Below are 15,945 nucleotides of genomic sequence, written 5' to 3' on the forward strand. Positions count from 1 at the left end.
AAGTTTTCAATCACTAGATATTCAGAATAATTCTAATGAAAGGGCATCAGCTTTAAGATGATTGTATCATAAAGTCTTTACCCCAGGAATGTAATGACAGGTAGCAGATATGGGAAGCCACAATATAGTTGACGGCGACATTCTTCACTTGAAGTATGTACCATTTTTGCTTGTTCTATGTGAGGAACTATGGATTTCACAGACTGGGGGCTGTTCACATCCATGTCAACTAGCCAATAACCAGACTCGTGGTGATACTCTCTGCCTGATGAATCGTGGAATACTTGTTTTGTATGCTGGGAAGCAAAATATAATTTAAATAATTTCTAAACAAAAATGGTTTTGAGTACATAGAAATTTTTGCACACTGACAAAGTGAACATTTTATCTCATCGCACAAAGAAGCTCTATAATCAAATGAGTGTGACACATTAAGCCATAAAAAGTTAACCAGTTTTTAGAAACAACATACCATAAGCATTATCATATCTACTGCTGAAAGTAATAATACGAGTTAATCTGTTTTCACTCTCCTTCTCCCCCTTTAATGTTTAAATGACAGTGTCTACTAAGGTGTAGCTAAAAATTGAAAGAATCTGCTTTCTTTGTGGCCCTCAAGCTCAAGAATATAGTGTAAAAGATTATCACAAACGATCACACACACTCATAGTAGTAGTAGAACTAGTAGTATTTAAAGATAAATGACACACCAGAGAAGAGTGGGGGGCGGGGGGTGCAGTTCCATCACAATCGGCTGAATGAGTGACAATGCAGTTGTCAATGTACAACATTTACAACATACATTTCTAATACTATTTTTCCTGCAATATGTAATGACATGTGACAGAATTTTGAATCTATGATGAGAATTCACATTTTAAAGAAAAATAGCAGCTGAAGAGCGAAGCAAGGAATAACTTTAAACTTTCTAATGAAAGGAGAAATATCCAGTGCAATGAAAACCATTGAACAAACTACATTATAATGTTGAACACTGGGAAGGAGCTTGCAATGATGGGTTTGATTACATATTAATTTGAGGCATCATAAAAGATTCATGTTTGGAAATTTTGGAACATGTAAAGAGTGAAACAAGTTGGTAACATGCTGGTATGGTATACAGAAATTGTAATGTTACACAAATTCAAAAAAGTTAATGAAAATATAACTTCATACAGTGACAGCCATTATATCTTCATGTAAGTTAATTCTCTAAACAGTTCCAGATTATGGAGAGAGAGAGAGAGAGAGAGAGAGAGAGAGAGAGAGAGAGAGAGAGAGAGAGAGAGAGAGAGAGAGAGAGAGAACATTCTGTCGATGTTTTAGTGAGAGAAGGATTTTTTTTTATTTTCAAGTTCAGTGTCGTAAGAGACTTTAATGATTCCACACACTATGCATCATGAGGTCTTGAAGCTTGTGCATGAGAAATAACATCGTGCTGTTATGCGAACTGAAAGGAGAGGGGGGGGGGGGGAGGGGAGGAATTATTTGAATGAGAATGTGGTGTCCCAGAACTGTGACAACATGTGTTGAATTCATGCAACCTTGGCCCAGGGACTACTTACCATGTGAATCAGATGAGTGTCAGGATAGTGGAATGGGATTTAAAGGTTTTCTAACTTACGAGACAAATGATGCAGCGAAGATGAATATTGCAGAGTAGTTTTTGTGTGTTCATGGAGAAACTACATTCATAGAGAATATGCAGTTTGCATTGCACTGTTTCCCCCTTAGGATACTACAAGGTCCCAGAATTTAGGAGCAAATTGGAGCAGAAGGAAATTGGGGAAGCAAGAACACAGTGACCAAGGTGCCACAGATTGACTGAAGGTTATATAAAAAAGGATAGAGTTCATTAGTGTCTCTGTATTCAGAGAGCACTGTTTCACAACTGTATACCTGGGGTTGCCACACTGTGCCACAATTTTCGTATCCACTTGAAAAATGGTCTTATATGTAGGACAAAACCAGTTACGGACTTAACTGAAGTATGTATCAATAACTGACATGTCCTTTCATTGATTGAAGGATAGTCACTAGTGGCGCAGTCAAGAGACAGATATTAAGAGACTGAAGTTGTCTATAGGAAAGTGGGAGAGAAGAAGGTGAGGATGAAAAAGTTCCGAGAGCAGAAGAAGAAAATTCAATTCATGAATTGGCTACCCGTGGTCCTAGACAGGCTGTGATAGAAAAAGAAGAAGACGAAATGAAGAAACAGAATACTATGTCACAATAGTTGAATCAAATGCCACACAGAAAGACAAAAAAGGGAGGAAGGTTATAATATGTATCTCTGGTTTGAATCCTCATCCACCCATTCTAGTTTTCCATGTTATCCCTCAATGTTCTGAGCCCTACTGAATATAGTTCGAGAAATTAACCACTGACCAATAATTGAGAACTGATAAATTATAATAAGCTGTGAAACTTCGGATGAAATTGCTGAAGTGGTATGAAACTTTAGAGCTTGCACCATCCTGAGAGCCACACATTATTTATAAGCATACAAAATTAAATTAAGCAACAGACTATATTGGAAAATGAAGGTTAAATGAAAACAGATGAAAGGGTTAATTATATAACTTTGGTTCTAATGGGAACCACATAACATACTGCAGTCATGAAAAATGTAAAACAAAATATCTATAACATGATATTCTGCCTGTAACACCAGATGAGATGTAAGAAGATACTCAACATATTAACAAAGAAAAGGCAGCTGGGAATTCTAGTGTTTCGATATAGTTAAAGGTATACGCAAAATAATGTAAAAACTTCTAAAATCGCTTACAGAATGTTTTTTACCAATTCCCAAAATGGCACCATGCTGCGATTTTCCACTCTACAAAATAAAAAACGAGGGGTGGGGGGAGAGAGACAAGAAAGATGAAACTTCAGATCTGGCAGTCTTATTTCAATACTGCACCAAATAATTAGTAAGATCATTACCAATGGCATAGAAACTTAAGTCAGGCAAAAGTAAAAGTTGACTTCAAAAGTGGATATGGTAAGTCAACCATTTTTAGAACAGAGCAAAGGGCCAGAATTTGCCTTTATCTGACTTGTACTGATTGAGAAATGCTTTTGACACAATTTGAATACCTTCCTAGTATTGGCCCTTGAGAAATAAGGGGCTGATTGAATCAATATTAGTATACTGAGAAACAAACAAAATGTACTAGAGGCATATATTTAATGGACACACTGCTTATCTGGTATAACCCAACAGATATGTTTAAAGCATTCCTTACATGGGTTGACACATTTGATATTTTTGCGTTAACAGTTCTGATTTTTCACTAATCTCATGAGAAGTCAATCAGCAAACTTCATTATGCTCGTTATGCATTATGATGCAATCAAAGACTGAGTTCTCTGTATGGGTTATACAAGTGGCCACTTGAGTTCTAGGAAGCATGATTAGCTGCTACCCCCAGTCATCAGGTCCCACAGTGAGGTGAATGTGGGTCTTAGTGTGAGGTTACAGTCACTAGAACTTTTAATTTCTTATTGATTGCTACAGACAATGAGCACATGGTTGAGAAAAATGGCCACTTACGTATGTCAAATGTTTTTAAGTTCTCAGTGCCATTAACAGCTTTAACAGTGTGTAACCCGAGTTGCAAAGGGATACCGCTGTTGGCAGCAAGGTAAGCAACTAAATTATTTGCATATTATACTGCTGAGTGCCCAGCTCATGGAAATACAAGCAGGGCAGCACCAGTGTGAATGTGGCACTTTGCTGTCCTCAGTTTCCAAGGGGAGAATACCACAACACCAACAGGTACCCCTACAACCAGTAATGCAATGATGTGTATAGGCATAGATGCAGCATGTGGTGAGGCCATGGCAGCTGTCTAGACTAGCTCCCACCACAAAGCAAAAGATAGAATAAAATTACTTCAACTTTGGTAACAGATTCAGACTCCTAACTACATTCTGAATAATTTGATATTAAACTCTACCCACTCCATTGATCAATCAATCTACAACCTTCATTATCAATTTTTCTTTCACTATTAATTTTCCAAAGCAACCAGGCACCACTGATGTCCTGCCTACACAGAGGACCACTGGTTGAGTGGAGGGTGGGGTAATTTTAATGTTCCCAGTTCAATTAAAATAAAAAATGCCTAATATAGAGAAGTCCAGCAAATTTCCATGGCTGTTATTTCAAAGTTAAGTTGAAGCCACACTGTGATGGAGGCATTCCAGTTCCTCCAACTTTTAAAGATTTGGCACTCAAAAAGAGATCATAGCCAGAGAGGCAAAGAGAGTATGCCTGCCAGAAAAGGGCTGCATTAACAGTTTCCACTGCCTCTTAGGTTGGCTGCAGGAACCTAGTCATGAACTGTGGATGGACACCAAGGTGAGGCATCTGCGATTACAGGTAACACAGACAGCTATTCTCCAGCCCCACTGAGTTGCTGTTTCTTAACAGGCATACATCATGAGAATGATCACACGGCACTTACCACGTTAAGTGTTGCCTTCCATCACTTTGGAAGCATTCTTGTATTCAGCCATCCAAGACTGGTTTGCCATTACTCATTAAGAAGTGCACTGCATTTGTGGTGATTATGACAGTGCTATCACAACATCTGCACGACAAGATGCTGGCATTGCAATTCCACAAGTTGTAGTTGTGGTAAGCTTTATTGTCCAAACACTATTTTCTGTCATGATACTCGTTACCCATGACTGGCTTCTTTCATTAACATGTTGAAATTTGGTTTACTTTCCACATTCTCTAGGGATTGTAATTTCAGTTGCTCATCAAGAGGCTGTTATTTGTGAGCAATGCTTGAAGGAAGAAATTGTGACATGGCTACCTCAATTTGTGTGATAATTTCTGAATATGTGATTTCATTACTGGTATCTAATTACTTTCATTGCTGTGTAGCTTCCATACTGTCACTTTTGTTCAATTAATCCAGTGCCATGTGACAACACACCGGGAGTAGGAGATGAAGTCTGGCCTAGGTATGATCCAGGGACAGGAGATCAGCAAATGAATGATCTGTTAGGGAATAGTGATGATTAGTGTGTCTCCAAAGGTCATTTATTACATCTCTACAGTGTGTGTAGCAATAGAACCGCAACAGTTGTGGCAACCGCAATAGGAACACTAGATTTCATAGTCATGAGATTATTTTAGTCATCATGGTCATGTGTTTCCGGTCACTCACCAAGAGCGTGTGAGATATATATATTTTCACTGCAGTTAGCAACACCTAACACCTTCACCATGCGGGAACACTCATGAAACAGAACAGATTTTTTTTTTTTTTTTAATTTGACAGATAAAAAATCTACTCACCAACACACAGAAAAAACTGTTCTGATTGGCAAGCTTTCGGAGCCAGTGGCTCCTTCAGGTAGAGGAGTTGAAGGGAAAGGCTGAAGGATGAAGAAAAAGGACTGGAGAGGTGTAGGGAAAGGGGTAGATTGTGAAACTCACCCAGAACCGCAGGTCAGGGGAGACTAGATGAGAAGGAAAGACTGACTGTTGGGGACTGCACCAGACAATATTTGAAAACCTGAGAGCTTAAAGGTGGAAGACAGGATAATATACAAGACAGATTACTACTAAAACATCGAGCATGAGTTAATAAGAGTAAGTAAGCTAAGTGCATTGTATACAACGGAAGTGGAAGGGGGCAGTGACAAATAGATGGGAAAGACAATGAAAGATGTAGAAAACTAAAGCAGAATGAAGCAAAGAGTAGCTACAGTGAAGAAAAGCTGAGAGTGAAGAAATTTACACAAATTAAGGTCAGGTGGGTGACAAGAACCAAGGACATGATGTCGTGCTAACTCCCACCTGTGGAGTTCTGAGAAACTCGTTATACTAAAACAAGTAGTCTGGTGGACAAAGAAGGATAAATGTCAGATGCTCCACATGGTGCACAGTCCCTTTCTCCCAAGAATCATGAGAAAACTATCCCAGTACGGCTACACACTGACAGTCAGTGACCTAAGAGGATGAATTGGCTGACCACCTCAGGGCCGTGGCTCCAGCACTGATTGGTGCAATGCACCACCCAGTGATCAACTAAGTGTCACCACTGACACCAAGTCTGACACCAGTGGAGCCTACACTGACACTGACAACCACCTGCAAGATGGTGTTGCAGAGACAGTCACATGATCATCAACACCACCACTTCGAGACCCCAATCACAACCAGGTAAGTGTTGCTTTGTGACCAACTGTTATTGCAGATATGACAAGCTATGTTGAGCCAGCTGCTGGCCACAGTTGCAGCACAAAATACGGAGTTGCGCACACAATGTGTACAAAAATAAAATAAATAAAATAAAAATTAGACATGCACAGTGTGTACTTGCATACACAACGCTAGGAAGTCAGGTAAATTTGAGATGCTTTTGTGAGCTATAGAAGCAGTAAAGAACTCATCTGCAGAGACCCTTCAGACCCACAGCAAGGAATTTTTGAGTTGTCTTTATACAAAGGCGCTCGATTTGCGAAAGCAGAGTGAGATGCTAGACTGTACCAGTCGAAAATAAGGAAGCAAAACTCGGCTCAACAGATGCGAGGTTCAAGGGGATTGAAAAGAAAAATTCAATATTTTCAAAATGGCAATTTAATATTTGGATGCTAAGTGGCAAAACAGAGGAATGTTTAGACTTTATATAAACAAGGAAAATCAATGTACTTGGACTCAGCAAAATCAAGAGGAAGGGATACCATCTAGCATGGATCAGAGCAAACTAAACCAGAAATGGAGTCTTCATTATTATGGATCACTGAATAAAAGATCACATAGTAGAAGTAAAATATGTTTCTGAATGGATTCTTCACATTGAACTAAAATTAAATTCTTCCCAGAATATCACTATCAGTAACTGCTATGCACTACAGACAAAAGGAAAATTTTGAAGAAGACCATGAGAAAAGCTTAAGAAGGAGAGGAACAATTATCATAGATGATATGAATGCCCATGTGGGGCCTGTTATGAGAGTATTCTAGGGTTGATCACATGGGTGGGATCCATGAAACTCTAAATGAAGTAGACACCTTGAATTCTACATGACTAACAGTTTTGTAGCAGAGTACTCACAGTGTCAAAAACAAGGTACAGATGGGATGTAAAATATGAATCCCTTGCAGACTTGTAGATTGAGAAGCAACTACAAAAGAGAGTGTTAGTGCAAAATAGACTGTTGGAAGTTAAAATGATCCCTGGTGATCACAGACTGACCATAGTCTGCTTTTCAATAAGCTGGAAGAATTAAGAAGGGCACAGGAGAAACTACTCAGGATGTGGAAACTGAAGGCCAGTGATAAACTAGTAGAATTCCAATACAACATCAAGACAGCATTTCATAGGGCAGATATGTATATAAAGTATAGGAGGTATGAAAAAATCTGAAAGAACATCTTGTTACAATAACCAAGAACGTCTGTAGACTAATCTGCAGCACAAGAGAATGGAAGGAACTTTATGGTAGAATGACAGAACACGAACTGTTGGCCTACACAAGAAGATCGTGTTTAGAAAATACTTAACAGACTGGACAGACCGTAGTATGGAACCATATAGAATCTTTGAGAATAAAGCAAGATTAGTTGTTACAGAAGAAAGAGAGAAGTGGCCTAACAAGTTGAGTTATGAACTGAGAGAGAGGATGTTAATGGAAATAAGAAAATGCTATATGGAATGATGAAAAAGAAAGAGATAAGGAACATTCCAAGTATCTGGCAGACACGAATGTAAATATCCTCATGGATTACATGATTTAAGAAACTTTGAAGTATACTTTGATGAGCTGTGAATTATGTACAGCCTACACAAGAAGACAATGCTCTGTCACATCCTCTTGACTCTGACAATATGACAGAGATAACTTTGAATGATGTCAAATATGCCTGAAAATACATCAAAACAAAAAAATTCCACCGCTGTTAAAGTAAATGGGGAATCACCAAAGCCATGGGATCTGCAAGACATCAATGGATCTACAGACACTTTTGTAGATATAGAAAGAAGGGAAGGTAACTGTTGTTCCGAAAATGGGCATATAATTCCAGTTTTAATGACAGTTGATAGACAGGAATTTTTTAATTATAGATGTATCACTGTAACATCTCAAGTTGGTAAACTTTATTAAATAATTACAGGGAGTAAGATCAGAATCCACACTGGAAAAAGAGAGAAGAATATGAATTCAGGAAGGGGAGACAGACAGCCAATCTAATTTTTTCTCTCCACTCCTTAGTGGAAAAATACTACGAACCCAACTGAGGCTCGTGGTGAGACTTTCTGGATACAAAGAAAACATTTGAGGCTTTGAGAAGGAAAGAAGTGTGGGAAATACTGAAGAACACTTGAATACAGGATGAAACTGTACACGGAATCAAGAATTTGTATGGTGATAGTCCACATTAAGGTCGAAACACCCATAGGCACTGTAGCCTCTCATATGAAATCTGGGTTAAGCAAGGTGGAGTCCTGTCTTCATCTTTCCAGCACTGTAACGAATGAGATTCGAGGAGATGTGTGCCAAACAAGCAGAGGTGAAAAAATAAAATCCATTTTATATGCTGATGACTAGTGTCTGTGGGGAGATTCTAGAGGCCTTTTAAACAATTGGACAGAAGCTGCTGAAGTGTATGGTCTCATTGTTATCTAGAAGGAAGGTGAGACAATGGTCATGAAAAGGTACGGACAACCAATGGGACCATGTTGAAATGAAGGGGAAACATTTACAGTTAACCATTTATTTTAAATATCTTGGTAGTGTTGTCTCAAATATTGATTATATAGGCAAAGAAATCACAAAATGCAAGCTTGTAGTAACTTATCAAATGACTGAAGACATAATATGGGATAAGAAAGTGCTGCAGAAATGTAAGTGGTCATCTATACAACCTATTACATTCCCTTTCTGATGTATGGTTGTGAAACATGGGTCATGAGAAGTAAAGACAACCACAGGATTCAGGCAACTGTGATGGGTTTTGTCCATAGAATGGTCTGGAAGACACAGAGGGATAGAGCACAAGGTGTGCAAGTCCAATAATAGGCCCAAGTTGTATTAATTATAGACAACACCAAACAGCATCATGTTTGTGGTATTAGGTTCACACAGCACTCTTGTGTCAGCTACCACATGTGTCAGTGCATTACATGCAGCCCCAGAGGTTGTGCTAGTAGAAAGACCACTGGAGCAGACTGATCAGATAACACAAGGCTATTAACTACCACAGAGAGTTGGTTTTGCTCTACTGGGAATGATCATACTGAATCAAATTTTGTCTCAGGTTTCCTGGGGTTGCACCAACTGACTTTTTTTCTTCAGTTCTCCTCAGTACTTCACTGTGACAACTGTTGGTCCCTGGAAGGGTTTTAAAATGCATGGACATATTCATAGTTGCCATGGTTGCAGGTATGGTTTGATATTTGAATGGATCACAACTAAGAGTAATAAACACATTTTCTACTGCAATGTTTGTTCGTAGCTTCTCTCATTGACTGAATTCAGTGCTATTATAGGCCATGCCACAAATCAAAGAATACAGATTTCCTCCCTTATTTTGAATGGTCTTGCTGTATTTCCCCACAATAACCACAACATCCAGTGCTCTAGGTGAAGAAGTAAAAGAACAGTTGTTTTACACTTTACTGTCTATGCAATGTAGTTCTGCATCTTGTTTGCTGAAAATCTTATATTGTAGCTAACTGGTGTTACTTTTCAAGAAAATAATAGATCCAGATAAGTGGAGAAAGAGGACTATGCTGCTCCTCGTGGTTAGGAAATCACGATGTAATATGTCAGATTCAATTTCTTTCCCACACTTTTGCAGATGTTTTCTCTGTCACTGACACCTTATCTGATGTATTACAAGCCAGAGCTTGTGATATAGGCTAATGTGTAAAAATAAAATAAAATAAAATAAATAAAAAAAATAATTAAAGCAATGTTTGAAATCAAACGTGACAGATTTGAAATAATATGGTAAAGAGTCATTGGTGACAAATACACAGATGAACCAGTAATTAAACATCCTGTGGATCAGCTTTTTGGTCTCTTGAGAGGAATTAAGGACAACAGAGTAACTAAAGTAATCTTACAACATTCCAGTAACAAAAATCAATGGATCAAAGATATACAAGAAGACTTAGAAGCCATAAACATTTCTTATGTAGAAGAATTCCCCAGGTGGTGGGGGGGAGGAGGGGGGTGCGGAGGAGGGGGGGGAAGGAGGGGGGTGCGGAGGAGGGGGGCAAGGAGGGGGGTGCGGAGGAGGGGGGCAAGGAGGGGGGTGCGGAGGAGGGGGGCAAGGAGGGGGGTGCGGAGGAGGGGGGCAAGGAGGGGGGTGCGGAGGAGGGGGGCAAGGAGGGGGGTGCGGAGGAGGGGGGCAAGGAGGGGGGTGCGGAGGAGGGGGGCAAGGAGGGGGGTGCGGAGGAGGGGGGCAAGGAGGGGGGTGCGGAGGAGGGGGGCAAGGAGGGGGGTGCGGAGGAGGGGGGCAAGGAGGGGGGTGCGGAGAAGGGGGGCAAGGAGGGGGGTGCGGAGGAGGGGGGCAAGGAGGGGGGTGCGGAGGAGGGGGGGGGGAAGGAGTGGAAGGAAAGAAGCAGCAGCAATGCAAGAAAATGAGAAAGTACCGGGGGGAATGGAAAAGCCACCTTATTCAATAGGGAAACTCTTCTAACCAATTGTTTTTAATGGTTCACAGTTGGACAGAGTTGACCCAAAAAGAAACAGTGTTACCCTGAACTTGCATTACTGTCGACAAAAGCCTGTTAAGAATTATTTGTTGTGTGATCTTATTTAAGATCACACGTAGTGGTTGCACATATTTCTGGAGTAACAGGCCATGAAAGTGTTGGGGACTTGTACTGAAGTTTATCATCAAATATACTCCTAAGACTCTTCAAATTTATTTTGAACATTTCTGCAGCCATTGTCTTAGTTGGGAGAAGCTTTTCAACCATAAATTCTCCAGGAAGGTAATTTCAACTTTAAAACTGATATTTTATTCTGCTAACCCTAACAAAACATTTGGTTCACTTCACTGTTTAGCATGTACATGCAGATACTTTTACAAATTACACATCTTTGTTTACCACTGTCTCATAGGGCAACACTTCGGTAGGAATGGCCCCACCACATACATCACACACAACAACTTACTTGGTATCACAGAAAAAACCATTTACTCAATTAGAAGCAAGAATCCCATTGACAAGTTACAGTGATCACTTTGATGCTGACGATAATAATTCACATCTAATTTCGAACAGACGAACACTTGCTGCCATACAGGGAACGACACATAACTTGAAAATTCCATTAGTTCTGAAATCGACACTGGTGTGGACCAGGCTAATAATAATAATAATAATAATAATAATAATAATAATAATAATAGTGATAATAATGCTTCGGACAACATGTGTTGGAAAATGCTTCCTTTAATGTCTATAGTAACTAATCTCTCTGTATGGAGGATCCTGCTGGATTACTGGAAGGGGGTCACTGCGGCAAGGTTTGTAGGTGGAAGTATCTGACATCTAACAGTCATTCCACCAAGTAATCCTTGTGGTTCAAAACCAAGGTGGTGGAGCCTTTGTCTGCAGGTAGAATTCTGTGTAGTTGTGGAAGGGAGTTTTGGAGGGTGGGTTAAGTGTAATAGGTCTGCAAGACAGGGCTCATCAGCTATGAGCGGACATGGGGAAGGTTTGGAGGTGGTTGTAGACATGGTGGACTGTGGTACTTCGAGGCTGGAAAAAAAGTGAGCACATTGGAGAGCTTTTTGAGGTGGCATTGTGCATGTTGCTCAAGTTCCTGCAGGGCAAGAGTTTCAATGTGTGGTGCAGCACTGGTGCTGCTGCTCGCAGAGTGGTTTCAGTTGTCTGAGATTGCAGACGTGTGTGTGTGTGTGTGTGTGTGTGTGTGTGTGTGTGTGTGTGTGTGTGTGTGTGTGTGTGTGTGTGTGTGTGTGTGTGGAGGGAGGGGGGGGGGGGGGGGAAGGACGCACACGCACACGCACGCCTTAATGGCCGAAAGCTATAATTGTGTGAATCTTTTTGTTGTGCCTATCTCCGCTATATGGTGAGTAGCAGGTTTCGATTTTTAATTCAAACAATACTACAAGTAGTTGATATGGACGCACAATTTTTTTTCCATTTATTAATTTCATCTTTGAATCTCCACATATATTATATGTGCACAAAATGTTCAAAGTTAATTTGAAATCAAAGTTCACACCCAAGAGTTTAACAGACATACAACCGCTGTTGGTATTGCACAAACTAAAAATTTCACACTATTATTATTTTCAACCAGCAATAAGGTATGGCTCTGGTTTTTGAAGAAACTGATAATATACTGCAGATATGAAAGCTCCAGAATAAATGTCGTCAGAAATGTGTGCTGCACACCAAAGGGGTTGCGTACTCTATTATGTAAGAGCTTTCAACACACTTCTCTTTTTTGTTATGGTTTTAGAGTGCAAAACTGCTATGGTCATAAGTGCCCATTCTGTGGCTTAGGGAAGAGTAAAAAACTGAATGGTAAATCAGCCGCAACTGGAGCGAGGAAAAAAAAAAGGGGGGCAGACTAAAAACCAAAGGACAGCTTAGAAAATCACTATAAAAAGGAGGGGGGGGGGGGCTTGATGAAAGCGGACTCCCAGTGGTGGTAGAGGGGAAGGGTGGCCCGCACACCCTAAATCAAAGGAGACGTCATAAAAAAGAGCATGAGCTGGGTGAGCAGGCATGGAAGAGATGACTAGCGTAATGACTCAGAAGGACAGTTCACCGAACGGACAGCAGAGGTTCAGCAGTCTCAGCATAAATGCTTTCCCTGGGGGTGGTGTAAAAAGCTTCAGATGCTAAACGCAACCCACGGTGGTGGACATAGTCGAGATGCCGAAGATATGAAATGTGGGAGGACTAACACACTTTTCTGTCAAATATAAGTCTAAATAATTTGGAATTGTCCACAAATGGAAGGTTGACAGGGCCTAGATATAGGGAAGAAACTCCATACGATGCCAAAAATTTACACATACGGTCTTACTAGGAGAAAAGCAAAGCCGGTTTCGATGCTCCAAGAGTGCAGACGATCGAGACATCCTTGAAGACATCGTTCAAGAAGGCTGGTCTGTTGAGAGCTGTAGTAGATCACAAAATCATCGACAAAGAGGGAGCCCGAGACATCGGGAAGGAGACAATCCATAATTGGATTTATGGCGATGACGAACAGTACAACATTGAACATGGAGCCCTGGGGCACCCCATTTTATTGGGAGAAAGTAGTAGTCATCCGCACTTTAAATGTGTACTGTCATGAATTCACGAATAAAAAGGGGTAGCCCCAAAAGAGGAGGATGCCTCTCCTCCAACAGGTATCATATGCTCTCTCCAGATCAAAAAACATTGCTGTCGTTTGGCATTTCCTGAGAAAATTGTTCATGGCGAGAGCAACAAGATGGTCAACTGCAGAATGATGCTTTCAGAAACAGCATTGGGCAGGTGTTAAAAGGTTTTGGGACTCCAGCCACCAGGCTAAACGGCAAGTCATCATATGCTCGAAAACCTTACTTACACTACTCTTGAGAGATGTGGGGGCAATCGCTAGAGGGCAGATGTTTGTCCTTTCCAGGTTTTGGAACAGGAATGAATATAGCTTCCCACCATCTTCTGGGAATGGTACTGTCAGTCCAAATTCGATTATAAAGGTGAAGGACGAAATGCAGACTATTGTATGATAAATGCAGCAACATTCGGATGTGGACGTCATGTGGTTCTGGAATGGAAGAGCAAGAAGAAGAGAGTGTGTGTTGGAGTTCCCACATGGAGAAAACAGTATTATAGCTTTTGCTATTTTGAGAGGAGAAAGCAAGAGGTCACACTTCCACTGCATGTTTCTTTGGGAGAAAGGCTGGCCCAATGAGTTAGAAATTGCGACTGGGTCCACCAAGGTATCATGCATGACAGTGAGCCCAGAGATCGGGGAGAAACTAGATCAGCCAGATAATCATCAAATTCAGCTCCAAATTACTGAGGAGGGAGTGAAGGTGTTAAAGGAGCTAGTAAGGCAGTCACAGCTTGCCTTCTTGCTATCGTGGATAACGCGACGGCATCGTGTACGAACTGCTGATAGCGGATACAGTTTGCCAAAGTAGGATAGTGGTGGAAAACGCAAAGAGCACGTCTCTACTCATGTATTGCAGCATGGCATGCCTTGTTCTACCTAGGAACTGGGGGGTGCTGGGGCAAATCGGAGGTGCAAGGTACTGAACGTTCCGTGGCTGTACGAGTAACTACTGTAACATGAGTGACCTCATCACCAGTGCTAGGAAAATGGCAGTCATCTAATGTCACTAGAGAGGAGAAAAGTGTCCAATCGGCTTGGGACAAAATCCAGCATCTCAGGTGCATAGATGGCAGTTGTGGCTATTATCGAAGGACACACACACGAAATAGTCACTCGAGTGTGTATCAGCAAGAGCGAACCATTCAAAGCACTGAGCTAGCTGAACAGTACTGACTGAAAAGTCCAAATGAGAGGAATTTGTCGTGGAGGCAGACAAAAATGTAGGTTACCCAGTGTTGAGGCAAACAAGATCTGCTTGGTGGAAGAGATCACTCAATAGAGAGCCTCGCGGACAAGGACGTGGAGATCCCCAATGTGGATGGTGGGCATTGAAGTCCCCAACCAGAAAATAGGAGAGTGGGAGCTGACCAAGAAGATGAAGGAGATCAGCTCTTGCCATCGGTGTGGACAATGGAATGTATATGGTATAAAGAGAGGTGTACCCAGAAAGGGAAAGACAGACAGTGACAGCTTGGAAGGAACCATTTAAGGGGATTGGGTGATAATGGACAGTATCATGGAGAAGAATTGTAAGTCCCCTGTGTGCCAGAGTGCCATCAACAGAGGGGAGGTTAAACCAGACTGACTGTGAATGAGGGGAAACAAAGCAATTGTGGGGATGCAGCTTAGTTTCCTGACAACAGAAGACGATCTTAAGAGGATCGACAATTCATTCCTATAGGCTAGAATGCTGCAGATATTCCAATGGATAATTGACATGGGGTGGACAGAAAAGGGAAGAACCTTACTATGGTTGCTGTCAACTGAACGACCGCTGAAAGCCGGCGGCCGACAGCCTGGAACGGCATTTAGCCAAAGGCAGAACATCCTGATCCATAGGTTGTTCGGGGACAGCTCCTCTCACCAGCAATTGGCAGGTTGATCTGCCGCCAGCGGTGCCCCTCGGCCGGCGACACGGAAGACTGCCAAGAGCGGTTATCACCAGGTGGCACTGTAGATGAGGCACGCTGTGGCGGAGAAGGAGAGGAACTTTAGTGTTTGTAATGAGCCTTCTTGTAAACAGGACATTGAGATGAGGGAGGAATCTGTGGTTGTGAAGTTGAGGTACGTAAAAAATCTTCACGATTAGGCCCTTTTTTGGAAATCCCGGCATCCGAGTTTGGGGCTCGTGATTTAGCAGGATCCAATGAAGGGGGAGCCATAGAGCGAGCAGGTGATAGTGGGGAGGTAAAACAGGCAGTCTCTGCAGTGGTCGATAGAACGACCATGGCACTGAAGGTGAGATCGCAAGTGTGCGTGGCTGCCTCCTTCGTAGGCAGAGGAGATGCAAGGATAGTGCTATATTTACCTGCTGGGGGCACAGTGGGCTTTCGACTGGCGAACAACTTACAAGCAGTAAATGTAGACACCTTTTCCTTCATTCCGATTTCCTGAATAATTCATTTGTCTTTGAAAATGGGGCAATCTCTAAAGGAAGCAGCATGGTCGGCCACACAGTTGACGCAACGAGGGGATGGAGGTGGACAATCACCCTCATGGGCATCCCAGCCACATCTAATGCATTTGACAAGATTGGATCATGACTGGCTGGTATGATTAAACCGCTGACACCGATAGCAACGCGTAGCGTTGGGG

At 41.6% G+C, this 15,945-nt stretch overlaps 1 protein-coding gene across 2 annotated transcripts in view; it reads right to left on the minus strand.

Annotated features, from left to right (window-relative positions):
• The window catches only part of LOC126366005 (endoplasmic reticulum metallopeptidase 1-like), a 280,945-nt gene that overhangs the window by 13,259 nt on the left and 251,741 nt on the right, over positions 1–15,945 (minus strand). For both annotated transcript variants that reach the window (XM_050008849.1, XM_050008850.1), the window contains exon 11: positions 82–296. In XM_050008849.1, the coding sequence (XP_049864806.1) occupies positions 82–296 (215 nt within the window). The remainder of the gene's footprint in view (positions 1–81; positions 297–15,945) is intronic.

The sequence above is a fragment of the Schistocerca gregaria genome, chromosome 4 (genome assembly GCF_023897955.1).
Source record: "Schistocerca gregaria isolate iqSchGreg1 chromosome 4, iqSchGreg1.2, whole genome shotgun sequence".
NCBI classification, from domain to species: domain Eukaryota; kingdom Metazoa; phylum Arthropoda; class Insecta; order Orthoptera; family Acrididae; genus Schistocerca; species Schistocerca gregaria.